The 15,502-nt window shown below is 43.7% G+C and overlaps 1 protein-coding gene across 1 annotated transcript in view; it reads left to right on the top strand.

Annotated features, from left to right (window-relative positions):
* Window positions 1-15,502, top strand: part of LOC148027143 (uncharacterized) — a 73,150-nt gene that overhangs the window by 38,521 nt on the left and 19,127 nt on the right. Inside the window, exon 4 of the mRNA XM_087691682.1 lies at window positions 11,959-13,219. Coding sequence (XP_087547808.1) covers window positions 11,959-13,219 — 1,261 coding nt within the window. The remainder of the gene's footprint in view (window positions 1-11,958; window positions 13,220-15,502) is intronic.

Genomic DNA, 15,502 nt, shown 5'->3' with positions numbered 1-15,502 from the left:
AAAGTGTGGTGGAGACTATGGGTTGTAGCTGATCTCAGCTATGATGTGGTCCCTAGTTGCTTCACTGATATGCTTGGTGGTGAGTCTTCGGTGTCTCGTGATAATGGCTCTAATTCGGCTGTGGTGTGGCCTCCTTGGACGTGGTCCTGGTAGACGGGGTCGTCGTGCTCGAGGAAGCAAAATGGCTCTATCCAATGTGACTCCATGGCGTGGTCTGTAAGGTGTCTGGGGGGATGGTTCTCTCTCTACTAGGCTGGTAGTGTCAGTAGGGTCAACTCTCTGTAGAAGAAGTCTGTCACTGCTCTCTGTGTATGTCCTTCTGGATGAGCTGGCCTCCTATCTCACAGTAGTGCAGTTTGGCGCCTCTCGAGCTCTAGGAGGAAAAAACTTAAGCATCTCTGGTCCTTGTATTGCATGACGCAACGAAGGGGTCCAAATCCATCACGGAAGAGGCAGCGGTACCATCCTCGTATGTCATAGTATACTATGCATCTGCATATGTAGTGCTCCTCCGTCTCAGGCTCTCGACCACAAAGCTTGCAAGTCCTACCTCTGCTAGGGTATTTGTCCATCTGCCTGTCTCCACCTGAAGCCTATGTGAGGAGGTGCGAATCTGTCCGATAGCAACCCGTACACTATGGGAGAGATGGGTGTCCATATATGCTGGCCGAATAGTGAAACCATCATTAGAGAGACACAAGAAATAACTCTTGTAGAACTCCATCCTCAATCCTAGAGGGAGTGGTGGATGAATCCATGTCCTTGCTGTCTCAATCCTCAAGATATTAGCTCTGATCACCTGGTTCAGCACTAATCGGCTGAGAGAAAGTGTAGGGCAGTCAAGGCTATAATCCAAAGGTGGAAGACAGTCAATATCCAAACCATGTAGGCTCATCCAAATAGCCATCTGTGAAAACCAACATGTGCCAAAAGGTCACTGCCCTAAAGAGTGCCTCCGTAAATACAGGTGCTGCCCCTAGCTCTGCTCTCAACCAAGCTTATACAAAATTTTTACTTGTCCAGCTGTGTGATAGGCAATGTGCTTTAGAATGGGTATCCATGTGGCTTTTAAAGCGTATCATAGGTCTAGAGAAGTAAAAAGGACATTGTAGATCATGAAATAAAAATAGGGTGCTTCAAGATAGTTACTGTCGTTGAGGCATTCGATTGGAGAATAAAAATCAACATGCTAGTGCATATAGAGATCTCCAATCAACTGTCTCAACCAAACTAGTGCTTTGAATGCTAAAGAAACTACATATTTTGATTTTGTGGTTGATACAACTATACATTTCACTTTGTACATGCCCAAGAATACAAAAATTTCAGGAAAAAATAGTTGTCACTTCTAGCATGCATGTAAAGAATTGAGTTGGCCTAAGCTCCATCAATATATCATATAAGGATCTAATATATTTTCAAACATGCTTTGCTGTAGGCTTGGTCTGTTGAGCATGAGCACTTCTTTGTATTCAGGTTTTTTCTGAAGTAATATAATTAGCCACACTTTATTTGCAAAAAAAACACAACCTATTGGTGCTTTCCTGAGAATGGCCGATTTGAAAGCATTGATATGAAGACCAGAAGCATGACCAAAGAGCGTCTAAACATCTAATGCTTCGCAAAGATTGTCCTTGTCGGCACACAGAATCATAAAGCTGTCATCAGCCGAAGATTGAGTAATGAAGTGCTGTCCAAAAGGAAGGGACAATCCAACCAATTGAGTAGAAGCTGCCATGGAAGATAACATGGAAAGAACCGGATGAGTCGCAAGGGCAAAGAAGAGAGGACTCAAAGGGCAACCTTGTTTCACAGAGCGTGCAAGGAAACTAAATTCCTTCATCGTAAATAACTAGGACAAAATATGTCTTATCCCTAACAATTCATCTAGCATGATTGAATTAAAACCGATATAAAACCAAGAAGGAAAAACCTGGTTTTGGGGTGAGATATCCACATGGATACCGGGAGATGACCCTCCCGCAGCTACTCCTTGGACTTTCTTAGGCAGCATCGCAGTTGTAATCCTTCGAACGTGAAGGCAGCTTTACACTCCTTTTCGGAATTCCACCACCGCTTCAATATTCTTCTTTCTTTCGAGGCAAGGAGCCGTTAAGGGATTAACCACGAGGAAGGGGTAACAAGACCTTTAAGGTCTTAGCTTCTTCGGAGAGGGAAAGGTTTATAAAGCCTAGTATCCTAGAAACGTCTCAAGATACCTGAAAGACTAAGTCATGGTTGCACAAATTCATCCAATGTGGATATAGCAACCTATGACTGTATAGAGAAGGCAGATCACGTAACAAAAGGGACCAAGTGTAAAGCTTGTCGAAAAGCTTCAAACTTAGGCCGCGGAAGAGCCTTAGTGAATAGATCTGCCAAGTTGTCCTCATTGGGAACATAAGACAACTTGATGTCACCATCTGACCATCTCTCTCTGACATAATGATAATGAACCTCAATGTGCTTTGTACAAGCATGAAACACTGGATTTCGTGCTATAGCCACAGCACTCTGACTGTCAGTATGGATGACGGTAGGAGCTGTCTGACCAACCAGAAGATCTGCAAGTAATTTTAAGTAGCCAAACACACTCTACTGTAGCTGTGAAAGCTGCTCTGTACTCAGCTTCACAACTAGATGTGGCAACTGTAGCCTGCTTCTTGCTGAACCATGAGATGCATGAAGAACCAAGCATAAAACAATTGCCACTGTGGGATCTGTGTGTATCCTGGCAACCAGCCCAATCACTATCAGTGAACCCATGCATGATAAAGTGAAGTATCAGCCCTGTAGAGAAGGCCCGAGTATTGCGTGCCTTTGATGTACCTGAAGACACATTTCACTGCATGCCAATGGTGATGAGTGAGACTGTGCATGTATCTGCTCAACTGAGAAACCACATACTGCAAGTCTGTCCGAGTATGACATAGATAAAGCAAACAACTAACTGCCTGCTGATAGGAGGTAGCATCACATGGACCACTGCCATCTTCAGCAGAGAAATGAAAACCAGTCTCTAATGGGGTGGAGACAGGCTTACAATCCTCCATCTGAAATCTATGTAGAAGCTGCCCAATGTACTTCGATTGTGACATCACAATTCCCCCCTCAGATCGAGCAAATTGAATGCCCAAATAGTAGTGCAACTGGCCAAGATCAGTCATGGAAAAAGACTGCTGTAATTCCCGCTTGAAATCTGCAATTTTCTCGGGATGTGGCCCAGTGAGAATCATATCATCCACATAGAGGATCAAAATCAGCAAATCTGCCCCCCTCTTGCGGATATATAAAGTCACTTCTGTAGGACTATTCTGAAAGCCAAGGCTGAGCAAATGAGTGTGTATCCTGTCATACCAAGCCCTGGGTGCCTGTTTCAATCCATGTAAGGCTTTCTTAAGCCGGCATACCTTGCATTTAGACCCTTCAACCTCAAAGCTTGGAGGTTGAGCAACATAGACCTCCTCTGCCAAAAGACCATTGAGAAATGCTGACTTTATATCCAACTGATGTACCTCCCAATTATTATGGGCAGTCAGGGCAATAACACATCTAATGGTGGTGATGCGTGAAGTGGGGGCAAAGGTCTCTTCATAATCAATGCCCTCCTTCTAAGCATAGCCTTTGGCCACAAGATGGGCTTTGTACCTGTCAACTGAACCATTAGCTTTTCTTTTTACCTTGTATACCCACTTAGTCCCTACTGCATGTTTGCCTGCAAGCAAGTAACATAACTCCCATGTTTTGTTTGCATGAATGGAGTCCAATTCATCCTGCATGGCTTTCATCCACAATTCATTTGAGAAGGCATCCTTGTGACAAACAGGCTCCTCATCAAATGCTATAGCAATCAATGCATGAGCAACCAAGTTTGCCAACTCTCTTTTGGCTGCAGCTTTCGTACGGGCCTGCAAAGGACCATCTAACTTGTTGTCCTTCAAAGTTTCAAAGAGCCAACGAGGAGCTCTTTTAGGCTGTCTAATATCAGCCAATTCTTGCTAGCCTCTTCCACAGTGTCCCCAGTAGCACGTGGCATCTGTGTCAAAACAGGTGGCTGTCCGGACTGTGTAGTAGGCTGTAAATGAGCATTAGGTGGAGGAGCATAACCCTGTGGTGCATCATCTGAGGCATCAGATCCAAGCAATGGCACAAGAGTATCAAAAATATCTGAGACACCAAGTGTAGACTGCACTTTGTAGTCCCGCAAGGGCATGGAAGATGTCTCATCAAAGATGACATCTCTACTGACAATTACCCTCTTGGTGGAAGGCTCATAAAGAGTATAACCTTTACTCTCTGCACTATATCCCAAAAATATACATTTTATAGCCTTATCATCCAGCTTTGTCCGCCTCTGTGAAGGCACATGTGCATAGGCCAAACACCCAAAAGTACGCATGTGAGAAATGGTTGGCTTGTGTCCTTTCCAACCCTTATAGGGTGTGATTGTTTTCAATGCTTTGGTGGGGCTCTTGTTGAGCACATAATTGGCACACATCATTGCATCCAGCCAAAACATATTGGGCAAATTCTTGCCCTTAAGCATACACCTGGCCATTTCCATAATTGTCCTATTCTTTCTCTCAGCAACTCCATTCTGCTGAGGAGTGTAAGGCACTGTACACTCATGATGAATACCATGGGATTTCATGTAAGCATTAAATTCCTCTGACATATGTTCACCACCTTTGTCTGATCTCAAGTGTGCAATCTTCAAGCCTGAATCATTTTCAGCCAAGGCAATGAAATGCTTGAAGCAGGTAAACGCCTCTGACTTGGAGTTCAATGCAAAGATCCAAGTATACCTGGTAAAGTCATCAATGAATGTCACAAAATAATAGAAACCTCCAATTGAAGCAGCCCGCATAGGACCATACACATCACTGTGAATCAAGAATAGCTTGCGTGATGCCCCAACTCTACCATCCTTAGGTATGACAAAGCGGTGCATCTTGCCAAGCAAGCAAGCTTCACAGACATGCTTATGAGGAATCTGGATCTGTGGTATATCTTCAACCATTTTAGGCAACCTTACCATAGCATTAAAGTTAAGATGCCCAAACCTTTCATGCCACAAGTAAGTATCAGGCAAAACATCTACATCAACTACATGAGCATCATGAGCTGAACTGTCATATGCATCCAAGCTGTACAAGCTCCCCTGAAGAGTACCGGTCAATACAATAGCATCGGCATGACTCAAGTCATACAAGATAGGCATCTGGACATCAAGGGCAAGAGATGAAGTGACGGGACGGGCAGGACAAAACGAGATCCCGCTCTGGTCAGAGCTAGGGAAACAAGCAGCGCGCAGGGCAGGAACAAAATGACAAAGGCATCACATCCGTATGCCGGTAGGAAGGTGCAACCCTCTCTCTCTCACACTCGTCATCTCTCTCTCTCTCTCTCTCTCTCTCTCTCTCTGTGGCGCGACGGGCATGATGCTTGTATGAGACGAGCGTGACGGGCGTGACGCTGGCGACACGGGCATGACGCTGACGAGATGGGCGTGACGGGATCGTGACAGGCGTGATGCTGGCATGACGGGCCGTGATGGGATCGTGACGGGTGTGACGCTGGCATGACGGGCACAACGGACGGATGCTGATGTGACAGGCGTGACGAGCCAGATGCGGACAAGACCGACGTGACACTAGCATACGTGTCTGGCAGAGCAATGTACTGTGACAAATGTACTGTGGCAGCAGTGACGAATGAGTACTAAGTGAACAGTGACAGGATGTACCTGCAGTAAACAGTGGTGGGCCTTGTGAACAGTATCTGCAGAGATGCGCAGTGTGACTGATGGGACAGTTTTGAGTCGTGACTATGACTGTATAAGAAATCTGTTGACTCTCTCAGACTGACGTGAATGCAGACCTCTGTGAATGTACTGAGATTGCAGATGTACTCAGACTGATGTGAACCTTGCCGTGCTATGTAGACTGGAGACCTACATGATTTCAGACTAACACACATTAACATTTCATGCTACAGTGACAGTTTAGGTGAGATTGACAGTTCTATGCTACATTGACAGTTCATGCTACAGTCATATCTTATGATGCAGTCACATTGACAGTTTATGATATCCTGACAGTTCATGCTATAGTGATAGTTTATGTTACTGGTTTACTACTCTAGTCAGACTGTAAACAGTTTTATGCTATAGCACATACTATAATCATGATGGAAGAAACTGACAATGAAGGAATCACAAAACCAACCATGGAGACAATGTTTCATACACTGCCAAAGAACACGAGATACAAAACCTATGGGCGTAAAACCCGAGATTGGAATGTCTCTCCAAGGTCAAGTAGATATGGGAAGACATCCCGCAAAATTATTGAAACACTATATGAGGAGATGTTGAAACACTATATGAGGAGATGTCGACCATACTCCGTGCTGAAATGCGTACCATGAGGAAGGAAATGGAAAAGGATATACAAGAGCGGGTTCGAGCTGAAATGATGGAAGAACTAAAAAAGGAGATGCAACAAACATTGGATGCACACATGGCAGAGAAAGACTCAATGATCTCTAATCTGCAAGAAGAACTAGAGAAATGCAAAAAGAAACTAGACGCACAAAAGGAACCACAAATCACACCAGAACTACAAAAAGAAATGGATGTTTTAAAAAAGGATATGCACACCTATGCAAGTGTGGTGAAAGGCACCCAAAAGAAAATGGAGAATGTTGAGAATACTGTCAAAGAAAATGCAGAATGGATAGATGTGGCAAAAAATAACAAAGGAATGCATGGCAACAAAGTGGAAGTTATGAATGCCACCTTGGAAGAAGAGGCAAAAAGACAAGCACGCGTACTCCACGTAAGAGTGGTTGGACTAGATGAGAAAAGCTCCCCAATTGAAGATACTACAGCTCTTGCCACCAAAATTGGGGCTATAGATGTACCCATCATTGGGGCTTGGCGAGTCGGGAAAGCTGACACAAAAACAAAAGTCCTCATCTTGAAGTTTGGAGACTTGGAAAAGAAGAGAGCCTTCCTCTCCAAGAGGATCGCTCTCAAAGGAGAAAAGATCTACCTAGATGAAGACCTCACCCCAGCCGAGATAGCCCACAGGAGGGAAAATATGCCACGTGTTCTAGAGGCACGGAAAGCAGGTAAATGGGCTGTCTACAGAGATGGAAGAGTCATCATCACAGAGAAAAGGACAGCATGACGGTGCGCGGCCTATGAGACCCTAAAGTTCACACTGTGGAATTACAATGGCTCCCTTAAGACAGATGCAGGTTATTTTGAGGATACTTTCAAATGGATAGACATTGCTATGTATACTGAGACACATCAATGTAAAGACAGTCGTCTACCTGATGTATATGGATATAGATGGAAAAGTGTATATTGCCCTCAGCCTAGGCGGCCTGGAGGGACGAGGGGATCAGGAGGTGTGGCAATTCTATTTAGAGAAGAGCTCCGAGATACAGTCCAAGTGGTACATAGAGATGTAGAGGCAAGATACATGTGGATCAGGTTACGTACAAGTAGAACTCGAGACATGTATATTGCCATATGCTATTTTCCCCCTGCATACTCTAAGTTTGCCCCTAAAGAGGCATCCCCATATACACCACTATATGAGGACATAATGAGATTCATGAGAATTGGGGATGTTCTACTAGCACAAGACTTTAATGCACGCACAGGAAGCAACCAATCTGCTTTCTTTGACACTAGTGATGAGATGTTCAGAGATATTGCATTAGATGAAGTGGGATTAGCTAGATCAGCCCAAGATAGAGAGAGAACAGAATATGGAACACACCTACTGGCATTGGGAAGTGCACATGGTTTGGCCATCCTTAACGGGCTGCCATAGTGGCCAAGATCTAATGGTTTCACATGTTGGAATAACAAGAAAGGGTCAAGCACAGTGGACTATTTGATTGGATCACCCATTGCTACCTGACATAAAAAGCTTTGAAATCTCAGACAGACCAATTCGACTAGCAGCAAACCATGCTATTCTAGCTTTCACAATGCAATATGGGCATATATACGAAGCACAGCCACACATACCAAAATTACCACGCTATGATTTTGTGGAAGCGACCTCACACATATACAGCACTACTGTGCTAGATGCATTGAGGGAGCTAGACACACAGGCCTCTCTGGATGAGTTTACAGGACAGTTGGCCGAGATAATACACACTTCAGCAGCCTACGCTTTCCCACACACTACACCGTCAGATAAATCTCCACGAGGTAATGCCCCACAGAATGGCTGGTATGATGATGAGTGCAGAGAGACACGAGCACGTTTTCAGCAAGAGATGGCACTTGGCATATGTACGCATAAGCATGCTCGAACACTCTTCAGACGATTGGTACGCAAAAAGAAGCGGGAATACCTGAGCAGACTATAAACAGAAATGTACTCCATGTTCTTGGGGCAAGACAGTAAGAGAGCATGGAAAAAGATGCATGAGAACCAGCCACCCCTACATCCACCCGGACGAAGGCTTAGACATCCACACCACAGACAAATTAAAGCCATCATTGAGCGCCACAAGAGACAGATGCCGAGACGCCTCATCCACGCAGAGATACACCTCCTTAGAGGACAAACATATCATTGATGGAGAGTTTTCCTTTTTCTACTCTCACTTCTAGATCATTGACATGTTTCCCTTTTATAGGACACTATTTCATTTTTTCAGTCTTATAGGCATGTTTTTCATCTTTTCTCATTCTAGATGAGAAACACACCATCATTGTATGTATTGCTTTGGTCTCATAGGCCACATTGGCATTTTAGAGACGTTAATATACTCTCTCTCTCTCTCTCTCTCTCTCTCTCTCTCTCTCATTCATAAAGAAGCTTAAATTAAATAAGTAAAAGTGACTTTTTTACATCAGGCCTTCTGGCCAGCCATAAAAATCCTAACAATTCACAAGTCAAGCCAAAATGCTACCAAAACCTAGGACACAAAGATCATGATGGCGGCACAATAGGAGTAGAGTGAACAATATCTAGCCAAGGAGTAGCCACATTAGGGAGGACCAAGTCTATTAAAACCATGGAAGAGATCTTCCATAACAATAATCTTGAACATGGGCCACACGACCAAGGATACCCGATGGCCAAATAAAAAATGAAGGCATTATAGGTGCGCCAAATGTGCCAGAGAGTTGTCCATATAAGAAAATTGAAGAGGTAGGGATGATCTAATTGCAAAGAGGATGAAGAAGGCATCTTGTCCAAGACCCAAGAATGGATGGGCATCTCCTGTTGCCAAGTCATCGAGGTCCACACATGGGAAGCAAAGCTCCAAATCGGTTTCTCATCATACATAGTATACAAGAGAGATCTACCACGTGAGATCTTGCAGACATGTAACACATCCACAGTGGGGAGACCTCCAATAAGCAATCTCCATATAAAAACTTTCCCTTGATAAGAAATCTTGAATCTCCAAACTTCAAGTAATTTGCCCCTCCACTTCACTTTGCTATCCTAAGCACGCCAAACTTTATTGGCTTTCTCAGTAACCCATCTCTTATTCTCTACCTTCTTATGGTAGATCTGATTAGCCAACCTCTTCTCAAAGTTGTCATGTTTCACAAACATCTAGTCTTGCCAAGGGGAAGTAGGTTGAAAAGCAGGCAACTCATTATATCATTGAGGCTGCTCCCGCAAGATTGACCAAATGTGCCTATAGCCTCTAGGCACCCAAAATTACTGGCGTATGCAACAAAAAGAACAAAGAGGGGATTGCCTAGGAATGATAGCATCACTTACCATTTGCAACCCTAATCGAGCCATTCAATGAAATTTATCTCACTACAATCCTTTATCTGGCCAATCAAGTAGCCTAGAAGTAGCTAGCATTTCTATTTGTAATGAATTAGCATCCTTTTGGAGATCAGGAGGATGCCAACTATAAAGTGAAGAATCTCTTCTCAAGAGGCAATCAAATGAGTAAGGAGAAAGGACTATGAAGTTTTAAGAAGCCGTGTAGAATTCGTCACATGCCACCAAGACACTTTGATAACCGTGCGACCATGGAAGATACCAATCTCCTTGATTTTTAATAAACTTTCAACATCAATCCAAGAAAGACTTTACCCACATAGTGCTTGCAAAAGTGTCATTCTCAAAGCTATCATATGAAGATTGACATCAAACAAAGTAACTACCCCCAACCATTTTGGAAAAGTAACATGCTGCCAAGATATCCACACTTACCCAAATGATCGGCTTTGTTTTTCCACAACATAAAGCAGATGGGTTGCATCAATTCCAAGAGAGATTTCTTGGTCCAGGGAAGCAAGGGTAAAAGATAAGAGACCATACTAATCATGATAGATTGAGCCACTTTGAACCACACATAAAGAGGCGAGTCTTGAGATTTCCAATGCATAAAGCTATCTTGAACTTGGGAGGATATCCAATTAAGCAATGCTCTAGGAGACACATCCACACAAATGGGATATCCCAAGTGCCAAGTTATATCATCTTTAGAAACAACGGCTCCCTACTAGCCCAATACTTACAAATCGGTTTCCATACAAGAAATCAATGTAGATTTTTCAGCATTTATATGAAGGCCTGAGGCTAAACGAAATAGACACCAAATAGCCATTGCCGAATTCACATTGGTCTAGTCAGCCTAAAGAAACATAAAGGAACCATTTGCCAATGATTGACCCAACAGTTGCAGACCACTGGGAAGAGAGAAAGCAACAATGTCCCCATCATCAGGCATCCTATGCAACAAAGAGAGCATCGGGTGAGTGACCAATGCAAACAATAAAGGGCTGAGAGGGCATCCTTGACAAGGAGAAGGAAATAAGGCAATCTCATCCGTGACTCCCCCATTCAGCACAACATGTGCCACTACTTCCTAGCTAATGGTATCAACAATAAGAGAACTTATGTGGGGACCAAAGTCCATGGTAGACATCAATTGATGCATGAAAGACCAGCTGACATGTTCAAAAGCCTTTTCAATATCTAGCTGGATCATAACAACCTACTGGCTAGAGGCTTTGGCATAATCAATCCCCATCTAAACATTCAAAATATTATGCATAATGTTCTGTCCCTTAATGAAACCATAATGATGTGGACGAATCAGCTGTGGGAACACTTTGTGCAATCTGTTGGCAATGACATTGGAAAATATTTTGTACAAGGAACCCATAACAGAAATGGATACTTTTTCAAAGTACATGGAGAAGGAACATTAGGCAACAAATGAATAATTGCAATCTTCTAAAGGCATTGATCTGGATCTCCACACAGGCTGGTAAAGTCAAGTCAGTGCATCCTTAAGCTGCTCCACATTGACTGAAAACAGTTCATTAGGGAGGCCATCCCAACCCGGGTTTTTCCTGCATGGTAAATGGGACAGCACTTTCTCCACTTCTTCCTCAGTAATATTTGCTTCCATCAAGTCAATCTCTGTGTGTGTGTGTGTGTGTGTGTGTGTGTGTGTGCGTGTACGTAGACACGCGCGCGCACAGATTTCCCCTATACTAAATACGTATGCACTTATCATAGCCCCATTATGCATCACACCAAAAACAAGCTAAGCCCTTGGGACTTGCTTTTGTTTAGTATATTGGTTTCTAGATCATTAATTCACTCTCAGATTTCTTGATTACTATTATGAGTAACCTCTGGACACATAGAGCCTTCTGGCTTTTACTGTTTACATATGTATGCATTCTTATAATCTATCTGGTTTGTACGAGGAAAAACGAGTTTTTCTGCATATTTTACCTCAGGGATTTCTCCAGGGTATTATTAATAGAATTTCTTATCTTCAGGGGAAGTTTTTCTGCTCATATGTTTGCTTCTATGACTGTATCATGGCCAAACAGTTCATCTGCTTGTCTGTTTATGACGTACAGATTTCAAGCATTCAAGTCTTCAAAACATTGTTTTCAGAACATTACAGTCCATTCTTTTTATCCAGGTTTTCTTTCAGCGAAGAGCATTGTATAAAAATATTGTGTCAAAGTTAGAAATGTCTTTAAGGAATGATCCGCAATCACAGCATCTACAGAGACAGTTTCTTAAAGCTCAGGAAGACTTTTACACAAATGAATGGATTTTGTCTCAGTTCTCACTACAGCAGGAACACTCAAAATTTCCCAATGTGGAACCTATCCAAGATCAAATGGCACCACATTTAGTCCATCTGAAATATTCAAGCACGAAAGTACCAATGAGCCTTAACCAGAGTGCTGATATAACTTTGACTAGGTATTCAATTGATGAAACAGGACAGACTTCGGCTTCACAAGCTTTTTCTCTCACTGATAATTCATCGAGCATGGATCACACACACGAAGATTATCATGGAATGGCTCCCACCTCAAAATCTTCAGTTAATCCTTTGTTCCTGGGATCACAATTCATATCATCAGAACTGCAACCAGTACCTGCTGTTCCAGTTTCTAGTATAGAAACATTTCAGAATAATTTTTTGTATCTTGACAATGCCTTCCAGCCACTACCTGAAGCATCAAACTTCAATGTTTCTCATTCTTTCACTAAAGAAGTTGATAATCACCATCCCTATCTGATACCCATGAATATCTTGGTTCAAGGAAATGAAAATGCATCATGGGCTGAAGGTCTAGATAGTAGAAGAGAGTGGGAAAGTCCAATATGTTTCCAGGATTATCCATCATCTGATTATGGTTTTATGGAGGGTTCGGAACTAGGTTTTGAAGCAGAGAGTTGTGATTTCACAGCTACTGAAATCCCTTCAGATATCTATAAAAATGATTCTCTGGAAGAATTTCAACCTGATGATGGTGATGCAAATACTGACATCTTTCATTCATTGCAACCAATGAGAGGGCAGCAAGATCCTGAGAACACTTTGGAACACCCTGATCCTGGTGCTATGAAGCAACAATTTTCTGAGCATGATTATCATTATACCGAGATCCCTCACCTAAACTTACCACCTGAAAGTAGTGGTAGCAAAGAGGAAGGATATAGTTCATATTCTGTAGAAGGACTTTTTCCTGGCAGTGATCATTTGCAACGTAATGAGTCTCTTTTGAAGATTGCAAATCAAGGCATTACTTCAGAAGACGGCACACAACTTCCCCAAACTACAACTTGGTTGCCAGGTTTTGAAGCAGGGGTATTTGAAAGAGCTAGTACATTATTCTATGATCCAGTAGCAGAGGAAAAAAAGCAACTTCAGAACCTACAACAAGGTAAGCACTGAATCTAGTTTGAAGCTAACTTGCATAAGTCACAAGAGGCTGGCTCTCATACATGTGTGGTTTTAATTTAATTGCAAGTTACTGTCTTAAAATGCATAACTTTCTTGTCAGTTTAGAAGATAGAACCTTAGAACTTTATGTGGATTAGAGGCATATCCTTAAGTTGTTTATAAAGCACAACTCTGTTTCTTGCTACCCTATTATGATGCATAATATACCTCTCAACAAAAGCTGTGACTTTGTTTTGCAATGATTTTATTTTGTCTTTTAGCCTAGCATTACACCTTCTGAGTCACCGTAGCAATTTTCATTTTGTCTCAAGTTGCAAACCCAGATGCTTGATGGGAAGCAGAGTGCTACATTTGCCAGCAGAAAAATTGCTTACTAGATATCTCGAAAGGGCAGGGAGGACAGTTTAGAATATTCAATGAAGACCAATCACCATCCTTAGAACTGCTTACATGATCCTAGCCAAGGCCATTAGGCTCAAACTTTCTCCGATAATGTTAGACATCATCCCTCCTATTTAGATAGAAGTTGGAGTACTTGAGACATTGGCAGCAAAGGCCCAGGCTCATACAACCAAATTTCGTCGAAACTCTTGATCCTTTGTGAAGGGGCCCATCTAGCTCTGGCGTGCCTCTTGCACTTTTGTCCTTTTGTATCTACTGAATCTATTTTATCTCATTTATACATGATGGTCTAGAGCCAGCTGCACCTTGTAATCTGTAATCTTGTGATTTTCTTCATAATTAATACAAAAACCTATTATGGGGGGAGAGAGAGAGAAAGAAAGAAGGAAGGAAGACAGTTATATCAGTGTCTACGAAAGGCCAAGTTGGCCTATGAGACCAAAACGTTACATACAAAATCTCTGGGAAACTTTCCAGGTTCAAGTAAAGGTACCATCTAATGCTATGATAAACTAATTCAGTAGGTACAAAATGGTATATAGGCTGGGTACAATTCATATGTGTTCCAAGTATGGTGTGGAACTGCTCATGGAGCTTGGTCATCCTAAAATGTCCTGCATGGGTCTATCTAACATCAAGAGGCTGAATCGGCGGGGCAGCACCCTCCGGTGGCGGCATAGTATCCCTTGTATCCTCGACATGTGCCTCCTGCGGGGGCGAGGGCCAGTTGGGCGTGCGCGTGGGCGTGGGCATGGGCGTGGGCATCAAGCTTTGCTTCTTGCCGTGGCTATGGCTAGGGTGGTCCCCCACTGCTGGGAGGTCAGTGGGGTTGGTGGGGGCTCAAGGGTGGGGATGGTAGTTGGCCCTCGGTAGAATTCTATGAGCAAGCGTTGGGCAGCTCCCTATCTCTACTCTGAGGTCTGGAGGAGGTGGTCTCTATGGCATCGTATTTCCAGCAATAAGAGCCCAAGGCATCTCTGGTCCTTGAAATCCATCACTCTGGAGAGTGGCCCGAATCCTTCTCTGAACAGGCAATGGAAGCGTCCCCGGATCTCGTAGTACACTTGGCACCTACATATGTAGTGTTCTTCAGTCTCCGGCTCGAGCTGGCAGATTTGGCAGATCCAATCTTCTAGGGGGAGGGGTGGGCCCCGTATCTACCTATCTCAACCCGTAGTTGGTGTGAAGATATACGGATCTATCTGATGGCGCTTCTGACTCCATGGGACAAGTGTGTGCCCATGTAGCTTGGGCAGGTGATGAAGCCGTCCGGAGATATGTGCAGGAAGTGCTCCTGGTAGAAAGCCTTCTTTGTCCCTAGGTCTTCTGTAGGAGTCACCCATGTCTTGGCCGTGTGTAGCTAAATGATGTCCATTCTGATGATACGGTTCACCTCCTCCTGGCTGAGCTCTAGGTGGGGGTAATCTAGGCTGTATTGTAGTGGGGGGAGGTGGTCCATGTGTAGGCCACGTGGCCGTAACCAAGTCTCTGTTTGGGCATACCAGCATTCATTGTCCCCTTGCAGTGCTAGCTATTTGGACAACTCCAGCACGAGTCTAGGGTACCGATGCCGGGGCAAGTCCCATAGCCGGTGCAAAAAGGCCACTGTTTGGAAGAAGGCCTCAGCTACGATGGGCGGTGCCCCTCCCATCCCTCATAGGTGGCCTCCTCCTGAGGCAATGGCTAGTCTTGCGTGGCCCTCCTCGTGTGGTAGAGACTGGATCCCCATATGGGAGCCCCATACAAGAGTGCTAGTGTGACTAGAGTGCCAAATAGCCAGAGCTTTGTACGGGGCTCCTGTAATTGTACGCGGGCGCATTGGTTCTCCATGGATCCAAGGGCTGCATAGCCTCGTGCCAAT

Source organism: Lygodium microphyllum, chromosome 13 (assembly GCF_053477565.2).
Source record: "Lygodium microphyllum isolate KBCC chromosome 13, Lygodium_microphyllum_v1.1.10, whole genome shotgun sequence".
Taxonomy (NCBI): Eukaryota; Viridiplantae; Streptophyta; class Polypodiopsida; order Schizaeales; family Lygodiaceae; genus Lygodium; species Lygodium microphyllum.
The sequence above is the reverse complement of the archived record's forward strand: the minus strand, read 5'-3'. Positions and strand labels throughout refer to the sequence as shown.